At 35.7% G+C, this 12524-nt stretch overlaps 1 protein-coding gene across 1 annotated transcript in view; it reads left to right on the forward strand.

The window, feature by feature from the left end:
• The first annotated feature begins 1820 nt into the window (after positions 1-1820).
• Positions 1821-12524, forward strand: part of LOC136037905 (uncharacterized) — a 30114-nt gene continuing 19410 nt past the window's right edge. The window contains exons 1-2 of the mRNA XM_065720763.1: positions 1821-3122; positions 12371-12474. Coding sequence (XP_065576835.1) covers positions 2282-3122; positions 12371-12474 — 945 coding nt within the window. The 5' untranslated portion in view covers positions 1821-2281. The remainder of the gene's footprint in view (positions 3123-12370; positions 12475-12524) is intronic.

Raw genomic sequence — 12524 nt, forward strand, 5'->3', positions numbered from 1 at the left:
GTACCGTTTACAGTTCTCAAATACTCAAAGGATGTCGGACCGGGTACATTCACCAAAAGCAGGCGTAGAAAGAAGCATTCATGTTGATTGGGGTGACCGGTGTAGAGTCTTCCTATCGTGGTATCTTTGAAGATGGTAGGTTGGCCGTCGACTGACTTACCCTGTTTTCGACGTTCAAATACTTTATTTTTAGTATTCCACGTGTAATACGAAGGCACTTCAGTATACAGCAGTTTTTTTGCAAAAGAATCATTTTTGCAAAGCGAAAAAAAAGCTGTTAATTTTGTATCCTGTGGATTCAGGGCTCTTTGTTGCACGTTGGTTTCCGAGAAATAAACACGTTGACCATTTTGTAAATGTTCCGCTAAGTGAACAACAGCTGGACTACGTTCATGTATCGGAAATGAAAGAATTCGCCAAACAGCTTCATTACTGCTTATGTATCTTCCAGCCTGATATTGTACGATTTCGTCGAAATCTTTGATTTTGGGCTGCAAGCCAAAAACTGCCATGTCACTGCCTTTGTTGACGTATTTACATATGTATTTGATTGCCTTTACGGAGTTACAGTATTCAACGTTTATGTGTGCATTAAATGTTTTTGATAATAATGGGGAATATGGAACAACCCACTGGTTATCTACTTCGATGGTGGTACCGTTGCCATTGTAGGTTCTTCAGTCATTTTACAATTAGAAATTTCTCTTTCAACGGTCTTCTTACAATTAAAAATTTGTCTTTGAACGATATTCTTAAATACCTGTGTCCTGGTCGTCATTTATATTCCCTGTGTCCCGGTCGTCATTTGTGTCCCGGTATCCCAGTCTGTAATTTCTCTTTGAGTGTCCCGGTCGTTATTTATATTCCCTCTGTCCCGGTCGTCATTTGTGTCCTGGTCTGTAATTTCTCTTTGAGTGTTTTTCTTTTTAGTATTTTTTAGTTTTTTACATTTTTTCTTTTTTCAGTTTTCTTTTTCTTCTTTATTTTTCAGTTTCACTATGAAATACATATCGCCGAACCTTTGTTTTTTTAACTAAAATCTGGTAGGCATTGATGACCTTATCCAAGTCAAAATCCCAAACCCAATCATCATCGCTATCATTTTCAGTTTTGATATGTTTTGACTCTCGCTGTCCAGGTGGATCTTCATCTAACTGCGTGGTTTTGCGTTCTTTAGCCTCAAGCCTGTTTCCTTGCTGTTCTTTTGATTCCTCGGCACGCTTTCTTTTCTGACTTTCTCTATCAGCAGCAAGTTTTTTGGCATAGACTCTTTGAGCATCTTCATCGGCTTTTGCCATGGTAAGTTCATCAGTCATTGTAAACTTAAACATTAATTGATTTCTACGTGAACATATGTCTTAAATATCTTGAATGACGTCACCGTCAAAGCAAAAATGACGACAACTAATTTCATGACGTCAGTGGATACAGAAACATGACGTCACCTGATCCACAGACAGACAGACAGGCAACTTATTTTTATATATATAGAAGATATATATATATATATATATATATATATATATATATATATATATCAAACCTGAAATGTTTTTTAATATCAGGTCAATCATTTTAGATTCAACTAGTCTAAAATAAATGGAAGAAGAATTGAGTTTTCTATGTTATTGTAAATTTTTGCTAGCCGTGAGTTGTTCGGACTGTTTTGAATCGAACCTACTGTGCTTGGGGGTGGCGCGAAGCGCCACCCCAACAGCTAGTATACATATATATATATATATATATATATATATATATATATATATCAAACTTGAAATGTTTTTTAATATCAGGTAAATCATTTTAGATTCAACTATTCTAAAATAAATGGAAGAAGAATTGAGTTTTCTATGTTATTGTTAATTTTTGCTAACCGTGAGATGTTTGGACTGTTTTGAATCGAACCTACTCTGTTAGATGTTTTTCATCTTCAATGTCCTATCTTATCTAATTTTTTCTCTCTGTGTAGGACTTTGGCCTGGATACTACAGAAATAGAATGGGAACAAGTATTAGACTGTTGGAAGCTTTTTTCAGATCACGTAAATCATCTAAGGTTCTACAAGTGTAATTTAAATGAAAGAAAAATTGAGAGTCTCCTGTGTTCCTGTACTTCCTTGGTGAGCCTGACTGTGGATTGTTGTGATTGTGATGGTGGTACCAAAGATTCAGTTTGTGATTTGATTAACTTAGTAAGCGTAACTCATCTTGAAATTGAGGATAGTGGAAGTGGGTTTAGTCCTTATTCTACTGATAAATCACTAATAGAATTGACCAATTTCATGCCAAAACTAGTTCACCTTTCTCTGTCTGGGAGGAGCGGTGATTATCGTTGGGAGGGGGGGCATTACATACCTGAATATGCCTTGGAATGTCGAAATCTACCTAAATACAATCTAGTACAACGTATAATTAAACCGAAATTTGCCACCATTGTTTCAATTAGTGTTGATCAATTTTTTATAAGCAGTGATCAATTGGTTTGTTTGCTAAAAGTACCAGCTTTGCGACTAACATCATTGAACCTATATCAGTCTAACCTTGTTAATGACGCTGTAATCAACGCTATCGTTACTCACCAAACCAAAATAGTCCATCTATTTATAAATACCTTTTATTTATATTCTCTTGAACCTTTCAACCTGCTCTGTCGTCATCTGGAAAAATTAGAAACGTTCCATTTCAAAGGTTCTCTATCCAATTCCTGGGGGCTAGAGTCTTTACTATACTTCAAGGAACTTAGAACTCTTAAAATAAAAGGTTACCTGGATAATTATGAAAACCGTTTCCCAAAGCCAACAATTTTACAAAGATTGTTAGATAAACCACGGGATATACTGTTGACACATTTAGATATAGAGTTTGATTTATATGGATTTTCCGAACCCACTATTAACATTGTCAAGATGTGCGTCCGATTCATTGCCTCACGATTCCTAAAATTGACAGTTCTTCGTTTATCGTCGTGTCCTTTGGATGAAAACTTGTTTAGAGAAATAACTACTAATTTGGTCAATTTGGTTGTTCTTAGAGTGGAAGACTGTAATTTAAGTGACAATGCCTTAACTGGACTCAAACATATGGAAACTGACGCCTCCACACCTCCGCTTCACCATTTGAAAAGTATGTATATTCATTTTTTATTGTAGTTTTGCCAAAGTGTGTGCAGATCATGTGCAGGTTTCTTGTACTGAGGCTACATTCACGGTAAAGTCACGTTGATTGCCTTATACCCTGACCAGTGAAGCTGTCGGATTTTTTCTATGAGTATCTATCTAAATTAGGAAAAAGATAAGAGCTACAAAACAATTATCCTATCAGTTAAAGTTAAAGCATAGGTAATAACTAAAAAGAGGGCCAAGTGTTAATTATATTTTTTTTTCTGGACATATTATATTGAAAATATTGCTGTACTGTAGCGGGTATGTTTGGTTTGAAATGAAACTGCTAATATCTCTTGGCAGCTGAGTTTCCTTCCCTCCTTACCCCTTTGCTATCCATTGCATTAGGCCAACATTTACCGATGCTTGTTTTTCTCAGAATAGTTAATAGATCGAATGTATGTGCCTCCAAGGATGACGTGACTCGCACAGCCCCACGAGCAGGGACCATAAATTCTACAATTTTCCAACGTTAAAAGAAAAATGATTTAATCGAAGAAGACTGGTACGTTTAAATTTTATTGGCTTGAAACTTTCAAGGATTGTTCTTTAGCCCACAAGTAGATCATACTTTATTAAGCCAGGAATAACTTTATGAAGGCCCATAATAGTTAAAAACAAAGTTTTATCTGTAATCAGTGTGAAACATAGAACCAAGCCACCTTTGCACAAACTAGTCCTATTGAACATCAGGCAAAATTTTTTATTTATTTCCTGGGAAAGAACCGGGCCGAAATTCCTTTTTAAATTGTTTTAAAACTTTAATCATTATGTTTCCGAGTCAAGGAGGCTCTGGAATAAATTGAAAAACGAGTGTTTCTGCGGAAACAGACATGAAAGAGGTCTACAAAAACAAGTTTTTCTTTGCAAACAACATGAGTTTCAAAACAACTTGATGTTTAGAACATTCAACTTATTCAAAGTAATATTGATTTAATTTGGGACCCCGAAGAATATGGGCTTAAAACCCAAATCTTAAAATCTAGGTATTCTAATGCCAGAAAAGAAAATCTAAGCATCATATGTATTGCAGTAGTCCCGCTTATGAAAAGAGGGGTAAGACTATGATAAGAGGGGTCAATATGCTATTTTTTTCCAGGGCTATTTTGTATGGAAGGAATTGCCAGTAAATTACATCACATTTTGATGTAGCTCTTATATATTTACTAGCTGTTGGTGTGGCGCGAAGTGCCACACCAACACCTAGTTATTTGGGGTGCTTCGCGTGCCTCCCAAGCCCCCTGCGTGCGTAAGTCGTTACGCACCATTGTAGTTGTGTCCCTGTGTCCCACCTGTGAAAATAGATAGATATATCTATGTTTTTAACTACGAAAAACTTGCGAATATACAATATCCTTCGCTAGCCCATTGTCTGTGCATATAAATAGATTGTCAGGTTTACCGACACTTGAACATGCAACATATAATTGTCCATGGGAAAACAATCCGTATCCAGATCTATACCGCATTTTTCTAATCATTGCCCTTGGGCTTTTTGATGGTATTTGCTCATCGAATATTCCCTGTGTCCCCGTCGTCATTTGTGTCACGGTTTCTCGGTCTGTAATTTCTCTTTGAGTTTCCCGGTCGTCATTTATATTCCATGTGTCCCGCTTGTCATTTGCGTCCCGGTGTCCCGGTCTGGAATTTCTCTTTGAGTGTCCCGGTCGTCATTTATATTCCTTATGTCCCGGTGTCCCGGTCTGTAGCATACGACAATCGATCAATTGTGTTGTAACTTTGTTCACGATCCCTTTCTACACATGTAGAAATAGAAGCAGTACGATTAGGTGAAGGCATTCCCAAATGCTTGAGAAGTTTGTTTGCAATAGATAAGCACAAATCTTCAATCATAACTAAAGTGCAGTTATAGATTTCTGTAGTAGAGTCCAAGATCATATCTGACCTTTCTAGCCGTATTCGGTGGAGTATATTCTCGGCTATTTGCGATTTGTATTTCTTCCATAACTCTGTAGGAGATGAAGGAGAGCAACTTTTGCCGGAAGACACGGACCGTAATGTCTTGTCTATGAACCGCTGATTGTCCAGGATATAAAAGCTGTTGTATCTAATCCCAAGATGGATTATATATAAATGTAATAAATGACGAATCATTAATCTATAGGCATAATGTGTCATTGCGCTGCATTTCTTATCCATTTCTTTGTTAGTGGCTGGATTTATCAATTTAATATTAAAGTGATAGCCGTCGGCTCCATCCCAAAAAATGATAGGATATTGTAGGGCATCGTAGCATCGATGAGTTTAATAAAAACTTCTCTTTGAAACGCCTTCTTATGTACTTAAAATGACGTCATACACAAAGCCTTTGACGTCATATACAAATCACCGACCATAACGATTGCCACTTCGTTGATAGTTGCGTATCAGTAGGCATAAATTCGATTGCTATTTTGAACAGAGGCACTAAATTATTATTTATGTGGATATATGTTGCAACTGGGAAACGATAGTCCTTTCAACGTCGTTTTTTTTTTATCATCGGTATCACTTTCAAGTTGTTTGGTTTGTTTTACCTTGACTTGTCTTTCGTCACTATGAAATACATATCGCCGAACCTTTGTTTTTTTTTAACTAAAATCTGGTAGGCATTGATGACCTTATCCAAGTCAAAATCCCAAACCCAATCATCATCGCTATTATTTTCAGTTTTGATATGTTTTGACTCTCGCTGTCCAGGTTGTTTCAGGTTGCTCTTGTGATTCCTCGGCACGCTTTCTTTTGGTGATTTCTCTTAGAGACTCAAGCCTTTTTTTATTCTGTTGTTGTGATTCCTCGACACGCTTTCTTTTCATACTTTCTCTATTAGCCGCAAGCCTGTTTTCACTCTGTTGCTGTGATTCCTCAGAACGCTTTCTTTTCTTACTTTCTCTATTAGCCGCCAGCCTTTCGGCATTAGCTCTTTGAGCAGCTTCCTCGGCTGTTTCTTTTGTCATTATAACCAAGCAATGGGCATGGCTGCTTGTCTCCTGCCAAAGTATGGACCGGTACGAAAATTCCCTGGCAGTGACTGGGATTGAACCTCACATCCAGTGCTTGGAAGGAGCGAACATATCCACATGACCGCTCCCAGGCCAAAAACATGCCTTATAGACAAAAAGAGGCCTTGATTATCCATTCTGTCCCACCTCTGACATAGCAAAAGGTTGCATCTAATCACTTCAAGTGAAATGGAACTGATTTTTTGATCACTACAGATTAAAAATTTCTCTTTGATATTGTGATTCCTCGGCGCGCTTTCTTTTCATACTTTCTCTATTAGCTGCAAGCCTGTTTTCATGCCATTGTTGTGATTCTTCGGCACGCTTTCTTTTCTTACTTTCTCTATTAGCCGCAAGCCTTTTGGCATTAGCTCTTTGAGCAGCTTCCTCGGCTGTTCGATCTGCCATTGTAGGTTCTTCTGTCATTTTAAGATCTATATTAAAAATTTCTCTTTGAAAGGCCTTCTTATATACCTATAATGACGTCATATACAAAGCCTTTGACGTCATAACAAACATGACGTCAGTCGACAAACAACTTCATGACAGCATAATGCTCAATCCTTATAATGACGTCAGTCGACAAACATGACGTCAGTCGACACACAAACATGACGTCAGTTGCCACACAAACAATTTATTTTTATATATTTAGATATTTATATTTTTTTCTGGTGTTTTGCTGAAGACGGCCTTTAGACATAGGGCTGAAATATCCACTGAATTGAATTCCGCTGTCTGAAAAAAAATTCTTTAGTATTTCTAAAGTTTTTTTTTGGTTAAAAACCTAATAACTATGCCTCTGTGGTTGACATGATCCCCTGATAAACGACCAATATTTTAGTGAGTTACTATCAAAAGAATTTCTAATAAGCCGTCGTAAATTTAAAAGTGAAAGCATGGTAAATCTAATGAGATATTTTCAAGTAATTACCATAAAACAGGATTCATAAGAGAAATAAATTCTTGCCTTTAGGGGGTTTTGAGTTTAAAATTCTTGACCCAAAGTGGGGCGCTTACCAAAAGAACATTATGAAATATATGCATGCTAAAAATCATCAAAAACACATGCAAAAGAAGATTTGATGAATCTCTGTTAGGAGCAAACTAATGCCTGGGCCCAAAATGGGCAGAAAAACAGAGAAATTAGAAAAAAATTACTCATACTTGTAACTTGTTGTTTATTAATATAAAATTTCATCATATTAAAAACTAATTTTTTAAAATTGTTGAGCTATTTTGCTCATGGACTAACCTCTCGAAACTAGTTCATAGCTTAAGATTTGACATTTTCTTAAGAACCAGTTAAATTACTGTATGTTCTTGCACACCTAAGTAATTGTGAGTAATATGGCCAAGAATGAGGTTTTTTAATGTATATCAATTTCTGGGAACGGTAAATTAATCGTTTCAAAATCAAAATCGTCCACGCTATAATATATATTTAAAAACTAATTCATCAGAAATTTTAATATTCTAATCTGAAAAGTACTCTTCTTGACATATCTGGTGACTGGGTTCCAAAATCGATTCGATTGGGTAAATAGTTCTTTGATATCCTGATAATCTCATCATATTTTAAATCCAAATAATCTTTAAAATATCTCATCCAAACATGTTCTATTTGGATTAAAAACAAGTCAGTTGTAAATGGACTGGCATTACCATCCATAGAAACCCCTATAATTTGTTTGTAAAAAGCACCAGTAAATATTATAATGTATTAAACAGAACTAAATCCAGTAAATCAAATATCTTGTCCATACTACAACATCTTATACTAATAGTACTATTAAAGAAGTTTATTCTTCTCCACTTTTTATTATAAGTGTCAATCAAACAGTTCGTGGTAACGAACTGTAGTAAGGAGCGATCCGGCTCAATAGTAACCAAAACTCTAAAAAATAGAATTTTGATATCAATAGCTACATCAAAAGAATCGCATTTTAATGCTGATTTTAAATATATAAGTTTCATCAAGTTTAGTCTTAGCCATCAAAAGTTACGAGCCTGAGAAAATTTGCCTTATTTAGGAAAATAGGGGGAAACACCCCCTAAAAGTCGTAGGATCTTAACGAAAATTACACCATCAGATTCAGCGTATCAGAGAACCCTACTGTAGAAGTCTCAAGCTCCTACCTACAAAAATGTGGAATTTTGCATTTTTTGCCAGAAGACAAATCACGGGTGCGTGTTTATTTGTTGTTTTTTTTTCCAAGGGGTCAGCGTATCGACCAAGAGGTCCTAGAATGTCGCAAGAGGGCTCATTCTAACGGAAATGAAAAGTTCTAGTGCCCTTTTTAAGTGACCAAAACAATTGGAGGGCATCTAGGCCCCCTCCCACGCTCATTTTTTCCCAAAGTCAACAAATTAAAATTTTGAAATAGCCATTTTGTTCAGCATAGTCGAAAATCATAATAACTATGTATTTGGGGATGACTTACTCCCCCACAGTCCCTGGGGAAGGGGCTGCAAGTTACAAACATCAACCAGTGTTTACATATAATAATGGTTATTGGGAAGTGTACAGACGTTTTCAGGGGGATTTTTTGGTTTTGGGGGTAGGGTTGAGGGAGGGGGCTATGTGGGAGGATCTTTCCTTGGAGAAATATGCCATGGGGGAAAAAAATTCAATGAAAAAGGCGCAGGACGAATCTGGTCACGGTAGAAAAAAACGTCAAATTCAGAGCTTAATATACAATGCTGGGTGTTCGGAGCCTCTCTATTATGGAGTATAATTTGAAAATAACACAACTATACGAGCGATAAAATATATATACCACAACCATAACTCAACTAACGAAAGAATTGCTAAGAGATAACACAACTATAAAGCGAAAACAGGTGAAAACTAACGGGAAAATAAACGAACTAAGAGGTGTTAGGGGCCCAGAGAAAAAATATAATCCTTTTTCAATTTTGAGCCTAACTTCCGCAAAGGAGTAATAATGTCAGAAGCCCCGAAATACCGAATTATTTTCTTTTCAAAAAGTTCGTGGTAAAGAACTGTAGTAAGGGGCGACCCGGCTCAATAGTAAACGGAACTCTAAAAAACGGAATTTTGATGATAAAAGATACATCAAAAGAATCGAATTTTCACGCTGATTCTAAATATACAAGTTTCAATTAGTTTAGTCTTTGTCATCAAAAGTTACGAGCCTGAGAAAATTTGCCCTATTTTGGAAATAAGGGGGAAAAATCCCCTAAAAGTCATAGAATCTTAACGAAAATCACACTATCGTATTCGGCATATCAGAGAACTCTATAGCAAAAATTTCAAGCTCCTATCTAAAAGAATGTGGAATTTCATATTTTTTGCCAGAAGACAAATCACGGGTGCGTGTTTATTTGTTTGTTTGTTGTTTTTTTTTCTTTTCCCCAGGGGTCATCGTATCGACCAGGTGGTCTTAGAGTGTCGCAAGAGGGCTCCTTCTTACGGAAATGAAAAGTTCTAGTGCCCTTTTTAAGTGACAAAAAAATTGGAGGGCAAATAGGCCCCCTCCTACGCTAATTTTTTTCCAAAAGTCAAGAGATTAAAATTTTAAGATAGCCATTTTGTTCCGCATAGTCGAAAACCATAATAACTATGTCTTTGGGAATGACTTACTCCCCCACAATCCCTGGGGGAGGGGCTGCAAGTTACAAACTTTGACCAGTGTTTACATATAGTAATGGTTATTGGGAAGTGTACAGACGTTTTCATGGGGATTTTTTGGTTTTGGGGGTGGGGTTGATGGGAGAGGGCTTTGTGGGAGGATCTTTCCTTTGAGGAATATGTCATGGGGGAAGAAAAATTCAATGGAAAGGGTGCAGGATTTTCTAGCATTACTATAAAAATAAACATGAAAACGTTTTTCAAATGAAAGTAAGGAATAGCATTGAAATTTAAAACGAATAGAGATTATTACGCATATGAGGGGATCTAAAAATACTTTAGCATAAAGAGCGAGGTATTTAGGAGGAGATAAATACCTCGCTCTTTATGCAAAAATATTTTTAGTAATTTCAACTATTTATTCTACGGCCTTTTTGATTCAGGGGTCATTCTTAAAGAATTGGGACAAAACTTACGATTTAGTGTAAAGAGCGAGGTATTAACGAGGGTACAAACCCCCTCGTACACATAATAAAAATAGAAAAATATAAAAGTTTGTTACGTAAGTTAATTCTTAAGTTACGTATATTTTTTGGTAATAAAAACGTTCGTTGAAAATTAAAAGTTCTAGTAGCCTTTTTAAGTAACCGAAAAATTGGAGGGCAGCTAGGCCTCCTTCCCCACCCCTTATTTCTCAAAATCGTCTGATCAAAACTAAGAGAAAGCCATTTAACCAAAAAAAAAAAATTAATATACTAATTTCATTTCAATAATTTATGTGCGGAGAGCCAAAATCAAACATGCATTAATTCAAAAACGTTCAGAAATTAAATAAAAAAAAACTAGTTTTTTTAACTGAAAGTAAGGAGCGACATTAAAACTTAAAACGAACAGAAATTACTCCGTATATGAAATGGGTTGTCCCCTCTGCCGTCCCTCGCTCTTCACGCTAAAGTTTGACTCTTTGCCACAATTCTACTTTTTAAAACAATTAAAAACTTTAGCGTAAAGAGCGAGGGACTGCAGAGGGGACAACCCATTTCATATACGGAGTAATTTCTGTTCGTTTTAAGTTTTAATGTCGCTCCTTACTTTCAGTTAAAAAAACTAGTTTTTTTTATTTAATTTCTAAAGGACTTAAGGTTAGATAAGAGAAAAGATCGTTTGATAACAGTTTTTAATGTTCAAAGGTGTAATTGAGTGATAAGTTTTTTTTTTCGATGAAATTATTAGCCATTTAGTCAATTTAAAAATATTTAACAACTAAATATTTAGCTTTTTAGTTTCCAAGACATGAATACCCCTTGATGACGCATTCATTGCTAAAGAGAAACCATAAGAATTAATGAAATTAAAATAAAAATTCACTGGAATGCTTCATTTACTACGTTTATTAATTTGAGGTTTGATAAAATCATGAGCATTTTTGTATAGCTACATATTAGCCATCATGGAGGAGGGATGGAGGATCTTGGCGTTGGTGATGTGAGTCTATCAGAACCATTAGAGGGTGCACATATATGCCTATACTTCCAAGCTTTCCTAACTTCTCCCTGAGTTACCGGGTGAATCGTAAGGCATCAAATCTGTCTATAGCTTAGACTTAGCCCCTTTTTGGCCCGAATCAGAATTGAAGCTTTACTATTTATTTTATTTTATTGTGAGGCCTATGGTGATCACTGCGTAATTGAAACTCTTCATTTTGGATATAAGTAGTTTTTACCTCGAGTAATAGCTTAGATTCGTACCGAATGTTTACTTTAGCTGACTGGCTGTGCTTTTTATACAACGTCAAGACAGTTCTTGTTTTTTCAACTGTTTTTTTAGGTGCCACTCCTTGGATTTTTTTTTTCAAGTCATTTTTGCTGTGACTGGCTTTTTTATTTGAGAATTAGCTTAATTCCTTTTCGCTTGGACATGCATACTTTTTGCGCGTAATCAGGGTTTAGCATTTTTCGCCCAATCGGTTAGCCACAAGTTAATTTGTTTTTGTACGAAATCTATAGAAAAACGATAATATGCTTTTTCTGTGTGAATAAGTGTAATTTTTGACTTTTTTTTTATTTTTGTGCCAAAAATAGAAAAAAATAAGCTTTCTACCAAAAGGGAATATATCGAAACAGAAAATGAACAGAAATTTGTACGTTTTTTAGGGGGGTTGCCCCCTCTTCAACACATCGCTTTTCATGCTTAAATTTTTTGTTCTTTTATAAAAGCTTCTCATTGTACTAATTGAGTGACCCTTGTCTTTCAGGTGTTGTTCTTAAATAACCAGGACACAATTCAAACTAGCAAAAGAGTGAAGAAAGAAATCGGAAGAAAAGATTTGTCGAAGAAAAAAAGAAATTGTTGGGTTAACTGTAAAAATATCAAAATTTTGAGGGTGGTATATTGTGTTGAAGCAGTACAGCCCCTCTTTTTTCTTATCTTAAATGCTGGAACATCGTTGGAACCTTTTTTTTTCAAATTAAAATTTACTCTACATGTTTTTAGGCATTTTTTCCGATTAAAAAAAATAATTTACAGAATCTTTTATAGCTTTAGTTGTTTATGTATGACTCTCTTTGTGTCTGTTTTTTTGCCCTTTTTTTAAATTTTCTTTTCTCTTTGCAGGGCTGACTGACTTAGACCTTAGTTGCAACGAAGTGACTGACGCATCTTTGGAGTCAGCGTTTACGTCCTGTTCTTTAAAGAAACTTTCTTTAAGATACTGTGAGGTTCGTAATTCTCTCTCTCTGTGTAGATACATAATGCATACATAGTGATT

This window comes from Artemia franciscana, chromosome 17 (assembly GCF_032884065.1).
Source record: "Artemia franciscana chromosome 17, ASM3288406v1, whole genome shotgun sequence".
NCBI classification, from domain to species: Eukaryota; Metazoa; Arthropoda; class Branchiopoda; order Anostraca; family Artemiidae; genus Artemia; species Artemia franciscana.